Source organism: Lithobates pipiens, unplaced genomic scaffold, assembly GCF_037356315.1.
Source record: "Lithobates pipiens isolate NorthernLeopardFrog02 unplaced genomic scaffold, aLitPip1_a1.2 Scaffold_8, whole genome shotgun sequence".
NCBI classification, from domain to species: Eukaryota; Metazoa; Chordata; class Amphibia; order Anura; family Ranidae; genus Lithobates; species Lithobates pipiens.
In genome coordinates, this window is record NW_027507903.1 from 171,573,169 (window position 1) to 171,592,630 (window position 19,462).

Below are 19,462 nucleotides of genomic sequence, written 5' to 3' on the forward strand. Positions count from 1 at the left end.
CAATTGGTGGCTGACTAAATACTTTTTTTGCCCCACTTTATGAAGCTTCCATAAAAATGTACTGTACAACTTCCCCTCATTCTACTGGTAAGCCAATCCATCCTGGAAACAAATAGTTAATGAATGTGCTTCTTTTTAAATCAGCCCTAAGCCTAAATTACAAAAAAATTGCAAAACTGAGCCTCTCTTGTATAACATACTTGTTATTTCACAAACTCAATTTTAATGGCAGATTTGTGTCAGGGTAGCAAGAAATTTCTGGTTATTTTTATGGTTGTAATGGGCTAATTTTTCTTCTATTTTTACATGATGCAATGAGGTTGATTTACTAAGGGCAAATAGGCTGTTCAATTTGCAAATGGATTTCCCTTAGCTTAGGGAATATGGTAAAAATGTGCTTAGCTAAGAATTCCCAATTTCTGTTTGCACACTATTGAATTATAGAATTATCTTGTAAAGTGAACATCCTATTGATATTGATATTGAGAGAGGACTGTGATGGGGGCTCAGTCTGTGATTTGGGGGGGTCAGTCTGTGATGGGGAGTCTGTGATGGGTCAGGACCAGTTTGTGATGGGGGGTCAGTCTCTGATGGGGCTCTGTGATGGGGAGTCTGTGATGGGTCAGGACCGGTTTGTGATGGGGGGTCAGTCTGTGATGGGAGTCTGTGATGGGGGGTCAGTCTGTAATGGGGGTCTGTGATTTGGGGGGTCCGTCTGTGATGGGAAGATCTGTGATGGGTCAGTCTGTGATGGGGGGGTCAGTCTGTAATGGGGGTCTGTGATGGGGAGTCAGTCTGTAATGAGGGGTCTGTGATTTGGGGGTCAGTCTGTGATGGGAGGGTCTGTAATGGGTCAGTCTGTGATGGGCCAGTCTGTAATGGGGGGTCTGTGATGGGGGTTTGTGATGAGGCGGGGGGGCTAAGGACATTACTGTAAAAAGGGGTCTGTATTGTGATGTGATGTGAAGGGGGGGACTGAAGACACTGATGTAAAAGGGGGTCTGTGATTTCTGCACTAGCAAAACACAGGTCTCTGCAAGGGCAATAGAAAACAATTGTTTTCTATGTGTCCCGTTTACACTGCAACAGCGCCACTGCGTTCTGAGAAGTGTGGTGCAAAATGCATACTATTTCTATGCACTGCAACTGAGCTGTGGTGCATAAAATGAATGAAATGTATTTGCATAAATAACTATTTATGATCATCTTTGGGTCAAGAAAAACTGAACAGTTTAGCTTTACTTGCCATTAAGTCAGAACTTTTAAATACTTTGTCCTACGAAGATATTATCGATGAGTTTGCCAAAAGAAAAGTTAAAACTAAAAAATTGTAGGGGTTTGTTACTGCTATAATCTTTAAAAGGCATTTTCTGCATTACAGAGTATTTTCAGTCTGTACAATTAAAGACTGTTATTTTCAGTGTTCTCGTGTGTGGAGATATGTTTTTAATTGATCTATTGTAGCAGTCATCAATAAAGGACGAGAATGGTGGTGGTGTGTGTGTGGGGGGGCGGCATTGAAGGACCCGGCCTTGGGGCAGCAAAGGGAGTAAATCCGGGCCTGGTTAGATAGGTTAGTCTTAGAATGTGGTTACCAGTAGATTTTAGTTTTAGGCTGAACTTTTAGTTTTAGTTTTATGTTGTAAGAAAGATGTCAATAGAGATTGTGGATCATATTACCTTATCTGAACTTCCTGGTTTTTCTTCTTGTGCTCTCCAATAAGCAGATCTCGCCCCTTAATGTCTTGCACAACTTGTGTATATCTTTGCTGTTAATTACAGGTACAGTGGTTTGTTACTGAAAACATTATAATTATGAGGGTTTAACTCAGTGTTGTAAATATCTTTTTTGTAACACACATATTGTTTATGGCCGCACATATGACTTGGTTCTAAATAACTGAAGCCTGTTAATATTGTGGGCACAATTGACCTCCTATTATCTTAAATGCTAAAGTTCATATGTGATTTTATTCCCCACTACCACTGAACCAAAGCTGATGGGCACAGACTCAAAATGATTTTCAACGCGTGATTTAAAAGATCCAATTATGTGCAAATTAATAGTGTTCCCCTTTTGAGAAACCAAGCTAAATTTGTAATCTGTTTTTAATATTTAAATATTCAAGCAGCTCAGCCATTAGACATATCTGATCTGGGAGTACCGTAATAGAGTGAAACAGATTATTGGCATTACAATGCCTCCACATGCCTTTAGATTAAAATACTCAGAGTGCTCCAAGTATGGGCTCTAATATTTAAAACTTCAACATCTACTGGTAGTGTGGAGACTTGATCTGCCCCCTTCAGTGCCATCTTTTTGAACCATCACTTTAATAGACGGCCTTACTGGCCAGTAGGAAGTTGTGAAAGGTGTGAAGGGACAAGTCACCTTGCAACACTACCAGGAAATGTTGAAGAATTTTGGGTACACAGGTGCTCCAGAAGACTTCTAAATGTATATTTTTACATGATGCAATGAGGTTGATTTACTAAGGGCAAATAGGCTGTTCAATTTGCAAATGGATTTCCCTTAGCTTAGGGAATATGCTAAAAATGTGCTTAGCTAAGAATTCCCAATTTCTGTTTGCATACTATTGAATTATAGAATTATCTTGCAAAGTGACCATCCTATTGATATTAATATTGAGAGAGGACTGTGATGGGGGCTCAGCCTGTGATTTGGGGGGTCAGTCTGTGATGGGGAGTCTGTGATGGGTCAGGACCAGTTTGTGATGGGGGGGTCAGTCTCTGATGGGGCTCTGTGATGGGGAGTCTGTGATGGGTCAGGACCGGTTTGTGATGGGGTCAGTCTGTGATGGGAGTCTGTGATGGGGGGTCAGTCTGTAATAGGGGGTCTGTGATTTGGGGGGTCCGTCTGTGATGGGAAGATCTGTGATGGGTAAGTCTGTGATGGGGGGGTCAGTCTGTAATGGGGGTCTGTGATGGGGAGTCAGTCTGTAATGAGGGGTCTGTGATTTGGGGGTCAGTCTGTGATGGGAGGGTCTGTGATGGGTCAGTCTGTGATGTATGTGCAGGCATACACTAGGTGCCTTTTGTTTTAGTGCAGCTGTCTGTTTAGATTCATCATGATATTAAATGTTTTACTTTACCTTTAAAATAATTGCACATAATCATTGTAGCAAGTTTGTCATCTGACGCACACAGTTGTGTAAAACCAAACTTGCAGTTTTATCAACAATTTACAATACTTACAACATCAAATTACAACACATTTAACAATCCAGGTTCCTCATATGCAAAAGGAACTGTGAAGCAATTTCCAACAAATACTTTCTAAAAGTATTTATATAATGCTAGCTCTGCAAGTTTGATTCAAAAATATGTGCATATCAGAAACATAATGATGTTTTTTGGGAAAATGTCCTATTTCCCCAGAATCCCCAGTAGCTTGGAAACACATACTACCCACACAAGCAAATACAATTATATTTTCCTTATAGTTATACACATACATTTAGCATACCTATTAAATACCCCAAGATTATATTAGAAAATGAGTATAGAAAAACATGATTATGCCTAGAACAAGCACTCAAAGTTTGCTATTTCCTATGACAGATGACACAATTTTTAAATGAGATATGTTTTTCCAAAAGCAATGATGATCACATACTAGGCCATTGATTTTATTCAGATTAAATGGTGCCAGATTTATTCTGTCAGGAATGCCATGTGCAAAGGCTATATGCTACTTTTGAGGTCAGTTGATATCTGAAAGCCAAATTGCAAACAACGATGGTAGATATGGATGATGGTCTATGTGGTCATCATAAAAATCATAATAGCCTCCTTACTGTTTGTGCTCCTGCTGGAAATATTTCCCCTAACTTCCCATCTTAGGTTTCATCAGAACAGAAAGTCAGTAGAAGAGTACATAGACAGTTGTAAGTACCTGGCTAAGATTCTAACTCTTCTAATCTTTCCACACCCAAAAACCTACTTTATTAGATTTTTCCTTTGATTTATACACAGATCGTTAAAAAAAAAAGAAAAAAAAAAAAGCATAGCTTTGGTTAATGTTTTTCCGTACATCTGTGTCTTATTACAAAGTCAGATTTAAATGTCCACATTGTAAATTTTGTCTAACAGTAACATTTAGGCATGTAGGTCTATTAAATAATTTAGTGAAGGAAAATATTCAAGTACAAACTGCCATACATACAAAAAACAACCAAAATTCAGGTCTGATTTCTCTGACGAATCCGTAATAGCTGCCATAAGTAACCCACTTTGCACTTAAAGCTTTGCTTCCCATGACTTATTGAAGGAAGTCATTTGTGCCTCCTAAATGTCAGAATATAGAAATAATGTAATAAAAATTATTTACCTGAGCTTTTACAAAATCTCTTGACTTCTGTTCCCTCTCATCACCTTTGATTTGGGCCAAACGTGTTAGGTTGACCAACTCCTCCCGACATTCAGCTTGTTGCTTGACAAGCCGTTCTTCCTCAGCGATACACTGCATTAGTGCATGTGACTCTAACTCTGTTAGTGCTTGCTGTAGTAGAAATTGACAATTTTATTTTCTTGGCCCCAGTAAAATCATTTAGGTTACTCCATATATAAATAGACATTTACAGAGATATTTGGAGAATTTAGATTTTTTTTTTTTAGGGGAATAAGTTATGAAAAAAGTTATGAATTAAGTTATGAAATGAGTTTGAAAAAGTTACTGAATTGAATTTGTGTGTGTAAAACCAAATCTTTTTTAGTCACATAGGGTAAAGGCAAAGGTTAGAGACTCTAGCGGGTTATTTTTTTGCTGCTGTGCTCTGCTGAGAAGAGTTCCCTTCACTTTCTTTCCTTAAATGAGAGGAAATGTCTCCAAACAGTACAGAGGTCCAGTCTTAAAGGTCAACTGTTTTCTCCACCGCACCCACTGCCGCTTTAAAAATCCGCACAGCCGTACAGGTCTTAGCTCGACAATAGCCATGTAAATTTATTTAATGAACTACAAGTCCTGTCTGCTACAGTTTTAGGCAGATTTGTAGTTCTAAATGGAATACAAGTGAGGAGATATCACACTCGTAGTCCACTGATACTTTCTCAGGCTCAGTAACTGAAAGTTTGTACCTCTGTATGAACAGGGAGCTGGAAGTAGAGTTTGAAGGAGCCTATTCTTGCACCCACAATCCACTGATTTATGGGTGCAATGTTTTGCAGGCTCCTGTGAAGCCTGTGGCCTAAACAAGAAAAATCGAAGGGGCTTTACTAAAAGGAAAAGGTGCAGTTGTTCCAGAGCTTAGTAAATGAGAGGAAGCTCTGCTGGCTCCAATCATTAAATCACATGGAAGCAAAAAATTACCAGAGATTACTAAATGAGATGAAGCTTCACTTTGCAAAGATTAAAAGACTTCAAACCACAGATAAAACCACAATGATAGTTCAGCCCCTTTCACAGGGGAAGACTGATTGGGTCCGCCTGTTTTTAATGTGGGCCCGATTGGACCCTCCATTATCCTCCATGGAAAGGATCCATTCCGATTTGTCTAGTGGATTGGATGGCAGTAGGGTGTAAATGGATAGGTGGTCTGTTTACATTTGACCGCCCATAGAGGAGAGAGGGCTGTGTCTGTGTCCACTCTGCATTAGCGGAGTGGACACAGAGCAGCCACCTGTCTGGTCAGTGGTTATCAGAGGACAGATTCCCCACTAAACATGTGGACTCTTGGCAGGCCTTTAGTTGATGTATAGTGTGCTTAACCACATGCCGACCAGTGCACAATGATATATGTCAGCACAATAGCATGGCTGGGCAAATGGGCGTACAAGTACATCCCCTTTAAAATGCAGCATTGTGGCCGTGCGCACGCTGGCCGCATACTCAGTGACTGTGCCTGTGTGTCCCGTGCACTCTATGTCCGCCAGGGGCCCGCGATTGTGCCACTGAGTGGCAGAATGGGTAGATGCCATGTTGCTAGATGCCTAGCAACATGACAGAGATCTGTCATGTTCTAGTGAGGTAATCCCCCCACAGTTAGAATAACTCCCTAGGACACACGTAACCTCTTGATCGCCCCCTAGTGTTTAACCCCTTCTCAGCCAGTGTCATTTACTAAATAATCGGTGCATTTTTTATAGCACTGATCGCTGTATAAATGACAATGGTCCCAAAAAAGTGTCCAAAATGTCCGCCATAATGTCGCAGTCACGATAAAAATCGTAGATCGCCACCATTACTAATAAAAAATAATAATAATAAAAATGCCATAAATGTATCCCCTATTTTGTAGACTCTATAACTTTTACGCAAACCAATCAATATATGCTTATTGCGATTTTTTTTTTTTTACCAAATATATGTAGAAGAATACATATTGGCCTAACCTGAGAAAGAAATTTGTTTTTTTATATATTTTTTGAGGATATTTATTATAGCAAAAATATTTCTTTTTTTTTCAAAATTGTCGCTCTTTTTTGTTTATAGCGCAGCGGTGATCAAATACCAAAAAAAGAAAGCGATATTTATGGGAAAAAAAGTACTTCAATTTTGTTTGGGTGCAATGTCACACAACTGCGCAATTGTCAGTTAAAGCGACAAAGTGCTGTATCGCAAAAAGTGATCTGGGCAGGAAGGGGGTAAATCCTTCCCGGGGCTGAAATGGTTAAACATATTGTAACATGTTTATATGTCCAGTTTGTCCCTTCATACCTTTGCGATTTTGCAGTTTGTTTTATTCTCTTGTACATGCATTATCATTCATCCCTACAAAAGTGGCATTTTTAACCACACATACACAGTACAGAAGTTTAAGGGTTGACAGGCTTTTTTTTTTTGTCTAAACATTTAGGTCAAATGACTTTTTATTCAAACATACATGAGGCTGTAAAGTGAGAGATTTTCCATAATATGTCATACAATCAATGAGGACCATACATGAAAAAAAAATCAAAGCTGTGCAATGGAAAGATAATGTATACAGTACCCAAAAACATGGTATACAGTATAAAAATAAACTGGAAAGATATTAGACCCATTTATATGAATCTGCAGTGAAAAGTAGGACAGGGGAAGAAAAGAGAAGGAAGGTGGAAAAAGCTAGAGAAGCGCTTGAATACTACCACAAAAGAGGAAGACGTACATGCCCTAGTGATAGGGTAGCCATGCCCACACGTCCTTCATTCTTTATATTAGCCTCTTGTAATCGCTGCACATTAAGACTGGGAGAGGAAGAACATAGGGCATTTAAGCTCTACTGTATTGCATAGTGTTGTCAATCTAATACGGACAGCTTGCCAGTAAGAGGAAAGAGCAGAATGATCACCTCTCATTGTGCTGCTACTCCTTCAATAGACAATCACAGGCTGGGGCCTTGCCCATTCTGTACTACAATAGTTGCAGTGGGGAAACTGAGGCTGAGGATCTGGCATTGACTTCTGTTAGTAAGTGACTCTCATGAGTGTGAACCATTTCACCAAAACATTTGTAATTCAGCCACACACACAACCATTATATGCTATATATTCCAACTGTATAGTTCTGTTTTAAGTTTACACTACATAAATCTGCATATGTTCTTTTTACACGGACAAAAAATAAATAAAGTTATATGATGGTTGCAGACCTGATGGGTAAAATTCCTTTTTAGCGTTTCAACCTCCTTACGCAGTTCCTTCCTCTTTTCAATAAGTGAGCCATCATTTCTAGGGAAATTTTCTAACTGCACAAGAAAAATGAAGTGAAAGTTAATAATACTTGCAATTCCAAATGCTTCTTTTTAATAAACTGCTCATATTTTATGAAATGTTGTGTACAAATTTAGCTGACTATGATCTCCTAGGCTTGAGCCCATCATGATACCCAACAAGAATACTCCCAAAATTACATCCCAATTCAAATGAAGCTACAATAATCCATAATCCTAGCATCCTAGCAACTTACATTTCAGTACTTGGTTCCTTCCTGGGTTTAATTTCTATTACCAACACTACAATGCCTGGAAAAGGTATTCATACCCCTTGAAATTTTCCACATTTTTTCATGTTACAACCAAAAATGTAAATATATTTTTTTAGGGATTTTATGTGATAGACCAACATAAAGTGGCACATAATTGTGAAGTGGAAGGAAAATGCTAAATGGTTTTCAATTTTTTTTACAAATATGTGAAAAGTGCATTTGTATCCAGCCCCCCTGAGGCAATACTTTGTAGAACCACCTTTCGCTGCAATTACAGCTACAAGTCGTTTTGAGGACGCCTCTGCCAGCTTTGCACAGAGTGAAATTTTTGCCCATTCTTCTTTACAAAATAGCTCAAGCTCTGTCAGATTGGATGAACAGCAATTTTCAAGTCTTGCCACAGATTCCAAATTGAATGTAGGTCTGGACTTTGACTGGGCCATTCTAACACATAGCTTTGATCTAAACAATTCCATTGTAGCTCTGGCTGTATGTTTAGGGTCACTGTCCGGCTGGAAGGTGAACCTCTGCCCCAGTCTCAAGTCTTTTGTAGACTCTAATGCCCCATACACACGGTCAGATTTTCCACCGGAAAATGTGATCGTATCATGTTGTCGGAAAATCCAACTGTGTGTGGGCTCCATCTGACTTTTTCCGTCAGATTTTCCAATGCACAAAGTTTGAGAGCAGGATCTAAAATTTTCCAACAACAAAATCCGATCACGTAAATTCTGATCGTGTGTAGACAAGTCCGACGCACAACGTGCCATGCATGCTCAGAATAAATTACAAGACGGAATCGATCGGTCTGGTAAAACTAGCGTTCGTAATGGATATAGCACATGCTGCAATGTTAAAAATTGTTTAACCACCCCCTAGCGGTAATCCCGAGTCTGGCTCGGGTTAGGAATTTACTGATAGAAGCGGTAACCCAGAGCCAGACTCGGAATCGCTTCGCTGGATGCAGGGGAGGACACAGGGAGACTTACTTACCTTGTCCCCTGGATCCAGCGATGTCCTCCGCTCGATTCACAGTGCCGAATGCCGCCGAGCTCCGTTCCCTACGTCATTACGGCGCACGGGAGCGGAGAACGGCGGCAAATTTAAAAATGTAAAAAGACACAAAACACACACAGCACTGTAATCTGTAAGATTACAGTGCTGTATTAAAAATTACACACCCCCTTTGTCCCTAGTGGTCTGTGCAATGCCCTGCATGCACTTTTATATTATAAATAGTTTTTTCTGCCTGGAATTTGAAGATTGTACATAGCAACCAAACGTGTCCCTTTTTCAGTGTTTTAGGATTTGATTACATTATTGAATAATTTTTATTATTCTTTATTATATTATAAACTTTATCATACCCGGGATGTCTGCTAGACTCTGGTTTGAAGAGATTTAAGAGCGTTATTCCTAAGAATTACAAGACTACAAAATAAAACGCCAGCTTTCCATGCAAAATAATTGTACCGCTTTCAGTACCTAATTCCAGACTGAATCATACCGCCAGGGAGGTTAATGCAGCGCATTCTCCTTTTTTTTATAATGCTTGAAGAATTAAGTTGTTTTGCTTCTCATATTCACACAGACTTCTCAGAAACGTCTTTCTTTATTCTTTTTCCTGATTTCATGAATATCATTTTTTTATTCATCAGATCTCCCAAATAATTATTTTAGTTTTATATTTTTAATATTTTTAAGTATTTTGTGCTTGTTTTTTTTATTCAAGATCTCCATTTTTTTTGTTATCTCCATAATTTTTTGGTGGGTTTTGTGTTTCAAGTTTCCACAACACCATTATTATCTTGTATTTTTAAACCTCAAGGTTTGGTGATTGTCCCTTGTTTTAATTTCACATTGTATTTAGGAAATGTGCCTGCCTACTCACAAATAAACTGGGCTTTTTTTTATTAAAACACATAGGCAATTATTTCCAGAAAAAAAATGGTAGGGGGTCATAAGAAAATAAAGAGGAAGGCAACACTGGAGAAACTGCTGAAATTGGTGAAGCCTTTGTACCCCAGGGCACACATGGACTATTTAAAGGCAAAATTGGTGGCCTGAGGAGTCCATATATAAGGGAGAGTACAGTCTGGTCCAGAAGTCCAAGAGATCAGGAACAGCAAAAGATGACATCTATGTCCCCAGGCTGTGGTCATATAACAGCCTGCATCTTTTGTCAGACCAGACTGAACCCAGGCCATCACTCTCTGGTCTTCCTTAGACACTTCCTTCCAGGCTGTGGCTCTGCTGTTGTAGTTGTGGCAGGAGGTGGCGGAGGAGGGACATGGTCGACCTCCTGGCTGCCACTTGCCACAGCCTCCTCTCAGCTGAGGTATTCCGGTGTATGAATTAGGGACATAGTTTTAGTTTTTTGATCATCAATCACACAATTTTGAGCTCATGACTGTTGCAAATTGAATGCTAATAAATAGAACAGACTATCATTCTGACCCCAGCATTTTTCATTCTTGTCACAATCATTTTTGGTCACTACTGTCTATTGATATGTAAACCACTTTGTTAAATCAGATCTTACTGATCAATAATAACATCTAGGTAACATCATTACGTTTACGACAATAAATATGTTGAACAATGCTCTACCTGACTCAAGCTGGGCTCCTCCACATGTTGCTGCCTGGAAGGCCCAGGTTGGACATTGGAAGCCTCTGCTGGGGGGAAAGGAAGCCTTGAAGGAAGACTGTAGAGTGCTGGCCTGGGTTCCCTCTGGTCTGCCAGTAAATGCAGCCTGTCATAGTATCACAGCCTGGGTACATAAACGTCATCTGCATCTCCTGATCTCAGGGAAATCTGGACCTTATTGCGCTCCCTCAGATATGTACTCCTCAGGCCACAAATTTTGGCCTTCAAATAGGTGATATCTGCCGCGGGAACCACCGGCTTCACAAATGCAAGCAGTTTCTCCAGCGCTGCCTTCCTCTTTCTTAGGTCCTTATATAAGGGGTGGTTCACCTGCCACAGGCAGGACAGCTCCCTGAACAGATCAATGAAGATGGGGATAAATTCATGGTCTTTGAAGAGATCCATATTCTCTGCAAGACACAACACACGACAAACCCTAATGTCAGCCTAAACTCTTCTAATCTTGTCCCAATATAAGCCTCAATCTAGAAGCAGTATAGGCCAGTGATGTACCAAGTTAAAATTCTACGTTCGAACGATCGGCGCTTCCGCTACTCCTTCCTCCACTCACAGATCGTACGTACGACGCACGCGTGTTACGTTTTATATACACTGCACATGCGTGAAACACCGCCGCCCCTGACGTTCTTTCTAGTCTATTCTAGTCTATTCCCCACCGCTTGTCTTTCACCGCAGTGGGGAGAGCACATGGCGGAGACACAGCAGGTGCATAAGAGTAGCACCAACGATGAAAGCCCGGAGCCTGAAACGTCCCGAGAGGAGAAGATTTAAGGCCTCAAATATGTCCTTTGTAGAGATGTTGGAGATGGTGGACATATTGAAGAGGAACGACTATGATGGGAAGTATGGACCTTACCCAAACCCAAATATCAGAAAGGCCAAGATCATGACTAAAGTTGTGAAGAGTCTGCAAAAGAATTTTGGGGTAGGAAGATCCAAGAATCAACTGAGGAAACTCTGGTCTGACCTGAAACTGAGGGAGCATGATCAGTACAGAAAGATCAAGCGAGTTCTTCAAAAAAGTAAGTAGTTGTCGTGTGTTCATAATATTTCTATTGCTTGCATACTGCTCCATGTGCTTTTCTTTAGTGTTGAACAGTTTAAAATGGCCACTTTCATGTTCATGGGTTCAATCGTTCATAGTAAACATTGTTCGTTTGCCCACTTAAAATACAATGTTTTGGAAAGTTGCAGTTAAAGCGGAGGTCCACCCTAAAGTGGACCTTGCGCTCATCGGAACCCTCCCCCCCTCCGGCGCCACAATTGGCACCTTTCAGGGGGGAGGGGGGGTGCAGATACCTGTACAGTACAGGTATCTGCACCCACTTCCAGGATAGCTCTCTGCAGAAAGGGGCGTAGATTACGCCCCTTTCCGCAAGTGCCCACCCCTTTCCGCAAGTGCCCCGCTGCCTGCTGGGAAACACACAGATCCCAGAGGCAGCGGGGACCGTCCTTATTGCGCAGCGCGACTCACACATGCGCAGTATGGAACCGGGAAATGAAGCCGAAAGGCTCCATTTCCTGATTCCCATACCCAAGATGGCGGCGGCAGCACCCGAGAGACGATCTAGAGATCGGCTTCGGGTGCCGACATCGCGGGCGCGCTGGACAGGTAAGTGTCACTATTTTAAAAGTCAGCAGCTGCAGTATTTGTAGCTGCTGGCTTTTAAAAAAAGAAAAAAAAACGCGGACTCCCAGCGGACTCCCGCTTTAACTACATTTGTTCAAGCCTATTTCTAGTCAAAGGAAGTCTGTTGTCTAGAGGGATTTGTAATTAGAATGAAATGCAAACTTGATTCAGTGTAAAGGAGAGGACACTCAGCAGCTGTTTACACATCTGGACTCAGGAGCACTAGTGTGGGACACCAGAACACCCTTTTTATTAGGGTGTCCCACACACGTGCTCCAGTGTCTCCATCTGGGAAATTTGCACAAAACAGGTAAGTATTCTAGCTTTAGAAAGCAAAGAAGGGGAAATCCCAAAAGCACAAGTGGAGGAGGAGGAAGGAGAGGTTGTTGAAATTGGCGAAATTGACACCACAACAGGTGAGTGTCTGAGACCACAGCTTCAGGTAATAGATGTATGCCTGCATTTTTATAATACATGGTGTGTTTTTTTGTTTATTTTTAGGTGATGTGGATGTTGTGGAAGCAGAAACTAATTTTACCAGTGAAAGTGTTCAGATCCTCATCAGGGAGATGATGGGGTACAATTGCAATTTAGAAAATTTCAAGAAAAACATCAATGATGTTCAACAAAATATGAAGAACATCATTGATGTTTTAGGGAGAATCTGAAACGCACAAAACTAGCTAGCATTGATTTGCGATTTTAAAAAACTGTTTTATATTTTTTAAAAGGCCAAATTTGGAAGATGCACACAGTGTGTCAACATGTGCTATCTCCCATCATGGGGACTCAATGTATGCGTTATTTTGGGTACATTGATCCCCCATGATGGGAGATAGCACATGTTGACATTAGGCATGAAATCAGGAGGAAAATGCCCAGCTTGAATAGCAATTTGTGTGCATCTTCCAAATTTGCTTTTACAGGGGTGACATCACCCCATCTGATGAAGGCGATATCAACACAGTTTGGACATACTAATGTCTGATATTGCCTTCACTTTTCAAAGTTGAACTTTGCAAGTTCCTAAGTTCTGTATGTTATGCTTTGAAACATGCCTGTTTTATAAAAAAAAGTCTAGTTTTAGTAATGTTACCAAAAATAATGTTGTATACACCAAAAATTTTGGTTTGTTGTAAAACCTATTTATAAACGCACATGTGAATGTGAGTAAAAAAAATTCTTATTAACAATGTGTGGCTTCTTCTTTCAATGTTCAAAAGCATTTTTTGTAGTAAAGTTGGTGTTTTCTGTGACAATGGGGGCTTATTTATTAAAGGCAAATCCGCTTTGCACTCAAAGTGCAGTTTCAAGTGAACTTTTGCAGTGCACTTGTAGTGCATAGTGGATTTGCCTTTAGTAAATAACACCCACAGTGCTTTTTAATTTTCCCCAATCACGCTATTTTCATGACTCCACACATTTATGTCATGGTAAAATGAGGAATATTTTTGTCAGTAATGCACTACATACATTAACAACAAAAACAAGGTGTGTGTAGCAGACCCACAACATAATAATAATATTATCTGAAGAAGAGACCGTCCCCTCATGTCTCAAAGAAAACTGGTTTGCACTGTTGAAGAAAAAAAGGGCCAAAAAAAAAGAAACCTAGGAGACAGCTAAAACAAACCCAAGCAGTAAATGAAAACAAATATTATTGCAGTTTGAAAGATAAATTTATTTAAAAAATGCCTCTCAGACATTGTCTGGCATATCAATGCCCCCCCACCTGCAAAGTACTCCGTATATCTGTTTCCGACCTCGCGGGCACTTTGGGCTGCAAGCCAGGACCGCCTGCTTCAAGTGCCATCAGGTTGGATAGTTCAGGAAAGTCTGCCTCTGGCCCAACTGAGGCCACATATTTCGTTGAGTTCTTTTTTAGATAATTCTGCAAAATGCAGCAGGAAAGCACTATATGATTCAGTTTATATTCCGACATGTGGACTGGAGTCAAAAATAGGCGGAAGCGGCTGGCCATTATCCCGAAAGTGTTCTCCACTACTCTTCTGGCTCTGGCCAGCCTGTAATTAACAACCCTCTGGTCTGGGGCAAGGGTCCTCATGGGCGCATAAGATGGTCCCCCAGCACAAATGCTTCATCCACGATGAAGAGGAAGGGGAGTCTTTCCACATTCTCCTCTGGAGCTGGCAAGCCCAAACTTCCACTCTGGAGACGCCAGTAGAACTCCGTCTGTGCGATCACTCCACCATCCGACATCTGGCCATTTTTCCCCACGTCCACATACAGGAACTAGTAGGTAGCTGACACCACCACCAACATCACTATACTATTTTACCCCCTGTAATTATAATAGTAGGACCCGGAGTTGGGGGGTGGGACGAAGCGGACATGTTTCCCATCAATTGCACCTCCACAATTGGGAAAGTCCCAATGGGTGGCAAAGTAGGAGGCCACAGTCTGACATTCCTGTGGCGTTGAAGGAAACTGTGGCGTCAAACAATAAAAAAAAATTGTCATTTTGCGCATCAACATTGCAAGCAGATTAGACAAAAACATTTTTTACCAACATAAGTATAACATTTGTTGAAATGAGTATTTAAAGACAAAAGTATAAGGTCCACTTATCAGATTCCTCACCCCATCTGATGGCCCATTGCAAACATTTAAAGGGGGGGAGATGTTTTGGACAGGTACAGTGCCTTGCGAAAGTATTCGGCCCCCTTGAACTTTTCAACCTTTTGCCACATTTCAGGCTTCAAACATAAAGATATAAAATTTTTTATTTTTTGTGAAGAATCATCAACAAGTGGGACACAATTGTGAAGTGGAACGAAATCTATTGGATTTTTGAAACTTGTTGGAAGATAAATCTCCGTCCCAGTTTCAGGTCTTTTGCAGACTCCAACAGGTTTTCATCCAGAATGGTCCTGTATTTGGCTGCATCCATCTTCCCCTCAATTTTAACCATCTTCCCTGTCTCTTCTGAAGAAAAGCAGTCCCAAACCATGATGCTGCCACCACCATGTTTGACAGCGGGGATGGTGTGTTGAGGGTGATGAGCTGTGTTGCTTTTACGCCAAACATATCGTTTTGCATTGTGGGCAAAAAGTTCGATTTTGGTTTCATCTGACCAGAGCACCTTCTTCCACATGTTTGGTGTGTCTCCCAGGTGGCTTGTGGCAAACTTTAGACAAGACTTTTTATGGATATCTTTGAGAAATGGCTTTCTTCTTGCCACTCTTCCATAAAGGCCAGATTTGTGCAGTGTACGACTGGTTGTTGTCCTATGGACAGACTCTCCCACCTCAGCTGTAGTTCTCTGCAGTTCATCCAGAGTGATCATGGGCCTCTTGGCTGCATCTCTGATCAGTCTTCTCCTTGTCTGAGCTGAAAGTTTAGAGGGACGGCCAGGTCTTGGTAGATTTGCAGTGGTCTGATACTCCTTCCATTTCAAAATGATCGCTTGCACAGTGCTCCTTGGGATGTTTAAAGCTTGGGAAATCTTTTTGTATCCAAATCCAGCTTTAAACTTCTCCACAACAGTATTACGGACCTGCCTGGTGTGCTCCTTGGTCTTCATGATGCTCTCTGCGCTTTCAACAGAACCCTGAGACTATCACAGAGCAGGTTCCTTTATATAGAGACTTGATTACACACAGGTGGATTCTATTTATCACCATCAGTCATTTAGGACAACATTGGATCATTCAGAGATCCTCGCTGAACTTCTGGAGTGAGTTTGCTGCACTGAAAGTAAAGGGGCCGAATAATTTTGCACGCACCACTTTTCAGTTTTTTATTTGCTAAAAAAGTTTAAAATATCCAATAGATTTCGTTCCACTTCACAATTGTGTCCCACTTGTTGGTGAGACTTCACAAAAAATAAAAATTTTATATCTATATGTTTGAAGCCTGAAATGTGGGAAAAGGTTGAAAAGTTCAAGGGGGCCGAATACTTTCGCAAGGCACTGTAACCCTCTCCACTTTGAGAGATGAATGCATAAATAATGTGTGTTAACTTTGGCCAGCCCTTCCTTACTTACACTATTGGCAGCCCACTGGACAGGTAAGAAGTGTCATAATAACAAAAATAAAAATACACACTGAACAAATGGAAGCACATTTTTACATTCTGCTATTTCCTATCAAGAAAATAATAGGAGAATCAAACTTTAAACAGTAGCATTTACAAGTATTCAGGCAGGCCATTGCACTACATGCTTTGGTGAATTCATCCATAAAACTGACCACAAAAGAGGTAGGTATAGTGTGTATGGGTTGCCAAAGTCAGCAGATAGATGATTGCTATCAGCTGACTTGAATATCTAGCACTCTGCATGAATTTAAGGACACAAATAACATTTGTACACATTTTAGGGGGTGTTTAGGGGAAAGCACTACTATGGAGCTGATAAAATACATTGCTAAGTGACTAGGCTATAGGTGTATATGGGCCCAGGAGAGCATACTGGTGAGGTTAGTGAAAGCAAATATGCATGAAGGACAAAAATGGAACTTTAAATGCTTCCAGCATGCATGAGGACAAAGGGGCACAACATATTACAATCATGATAATTAGGGAATGATGAAAGAAACACAATACATTAGCAAACATTAAATACATATAATGTGATATTAAAGGAGAAAACCTACCTTAATATAGTCCTTCTGCGGGACCTGAATAATGGCAGAACAGGTCTCTGGAATAATGATCCCCAGAGTCTGGGGGGAGATGCCTGTGGAGAACTTGAGGTCCTGCAGGCTTCTCCCTGTCGCCAAGTACCGCAACGTGGCAACTACCCTCTGCTCCGGACTGATGGCGTGCTGCATGCAGGTATCCTGCCTGCTGATATAAGGGGACAGCAAAGCCAACAGATGGTGAAAAAATGGGTTCCATCATCCTGAGATAATTTCTGAAATCATCAGGATTATTCTTCCGGATCTCACGAAGCAAAGGCATGTGCAAGAATTGGTCACGCTGGAGCAACCAATTTTTTCTCCATGAACTCCTCCTCGCCCTCTTCGTGGACTGGGCTTGTGTCAAAGCTAAAAGCCCAACACCAAGCCCCTGCACAGCACAAACTCTACAACGAGTACATACACGCAACATGGCTTCAAAACGGTCGGCTGGTCAGAACGGACTAACAGAAAGCACTGAAAATCAGCAACGCGTGGACAAGAGCGCACTGAATATCAAATACAGTACTACTATAAATAGCACGCACTGACAAACAAATGCAAACTTACTACGCACACTGAAAAGCAGATACAAACCCACAAGCACAAACTGAAGAGCAGTAACGATCTGAAGCACAAGTCTGAAAAGCGCAAATCTCTAACCAAACTTACTAACACGCGATAAACACAAGATCAGCAGAAGGAGCCCAAAGGGTGCCGCACGTGGTGCTGAACTTCCCTTTTATAGTCCCGTCATATGCGTTGTATGTCTCTGCGCTCTTGCCAATCAGAAATTCCGACAACTTTGTGTGACCGTGTGTATGCAAGACAAGTTTGAGCCAACATCCGTTGGAAAAATACAATGGATTTTGTTGTCGGAATGTCCGACCGTGTGTATGGGGCATTACAGGTTTTCTTCTAATATTGCCCTGTATTTGGCTCCATCCATTTTCCCATCAACTCTGCCCAGCTTCCCTGTCCCTGCTGAAGAAAAGCATCCCCACAACATGATGCTGTCACCACCATAGTTTACAGTGAGGATGGTGTGTTCAGGGTGATGGGCAGTGTTAGTTTTCCACCACACCTAGCGCTTTGCTTTTAGACCAAAAAGTTCAATTTTGGTCTCATCTGACCAGAGCACCTTCCACATGTTTGCTGTGTCTCCCACATGGCTTCTCACAAACTGCAAACAGGACTTCTTATGGCTTTCTTTCAACAATGGCTTTCTTGTTGCCACTTTTCTATAAAGGCCAGATTTGTGGCGTGCACGACTAATAGTTGTCCTGTGGACAGATTCTCCCACTTGGGATGTGGATCTCTGCAGCTCCTCCAGAGTTACCATGGGCCTCTTGGCTGCTTCTCTGATTAATGCCCTCCTTGCTTGGCCTGTCTGTTTAGGTGGACGGCCATGTCTTGGTAGGTTTGCAGTTGTGCCATGCTCTTTCCATTTTCGGATGATGGATTGAACAGTGCTCCATGAGATGTTCAAAGCTTGGGATATTTTTTTATAACCTAACCCGGTTTTAAACTTCTCCACAACTTTATCCCTAACCTGTCTGTTGTGTTCCTTGGCCTTCATGCTGCTGTTTGTTCACTAAGGGTCTCTAACAAACCCATGAGGGCTTCACAGAACAGAAGTATTTATACTGATATTAAATTACACACTGGTGAACTCTATTTACTAATTAGGTGACTTCTGAAGGCAACTGGTTTCACTAGATTTTAGTTAGGGGTATCAGAGTAAAGGGAGTTGAATACAAATGCACACCACACCTTTCACATATTTAGTTGTAAAAAAAAATTGAAAACCATTTATCATTTTCCTTCCACTTTACAAGGGCTATTTTAAGGGCTATGAATACTTTTTCAAGACACTGTATCTGCCAATTATAACAGTAGTATCTGCATCAGCCATATTTTAAACTGAAGCCCTGATGAAGAGGGTGTTCCCTTGAGCCCCCAAATGTGTTGGCTGTCTTTTAACACAATATCAATAAATTAATTTGGACTCTCATCTTTTTGTCTGGTGCTCAGCCTTCAGATTTCACCAGGCTTAGCCTTACTGAACGGTACTGGGACTGGAGTGTCTCACCAGCTTAACTTATGGTGAGGGAAAAGGGGGGTGTTAGAGTTCCTCTTTAAGTGTTAGAGAATGCTTACCTGTTAGGATCGCTTCAGGGTTTTTAAACTAAACTATTGATCTTAGACTTAAAACCTTTGTAACCACAAAAGGTTTTATATACATATTATTATTTGTTTTCATGACATTATTATTATGTCGTTCTTATGTTTTTGTTTTCCCCATGATGATTTACATAAAAATAAAAAATAAAAAAATGAAACAGTACATTTAAGTTTGCCCCTCCATCGTTTGCCTTTCTGGGTTTTGGCTTATGTAGCCTTTTAAGAAATGCTGAACTTTGTAGCCCTAAGCTACAACATACACATATCAACCTGTGACTGATCCCATGAATTTAAAGCAGATTTTGCTAAATGTTTTTTTTGTGAAAATCCATGAGGCTGATTTACTAAATGGAAATAGACTGTTCACTTTGCAAGGAAAGTTGCATTTTGAGAGGGAATTTTCCCCATAGCTT

At 40.9% G+C, this 19,462-nt stretch overlaps 1 protein-coding gene across 2 annotated transcripts in view; it reads right to left on the reverse strand.

Moving 5' to 3' along the window:
- CCDC146 (coiled-coil domain containing 146) overlaps positions 1-19,462 on the reverse strand; it is a 215,726-nt gene that overhangs the window by 64,687 nt on the left and 131,577 nt on the right. For both annotated transcript variants that reach the window (XM_077471203.1, XM_077471202.1), the window contains exons 10-12: positions 7,590-7,685; positions 4,352-4,522; positions 1,681-1,769 (exon numbers count right to left, since the gene is read on the reverse strand). In XM_077471203.1, the coding sequence (XP_077327329.1) occupies positions 1,681-1,769; positions 4,352-4,522; positions 7,590-7,685 (356 nt within the window). The remainder of the gene's footprint in view (positions 1-1,680; positions 1,770-4,351; positions 4,523-7,589; positions 7,686-19,462) is intronic.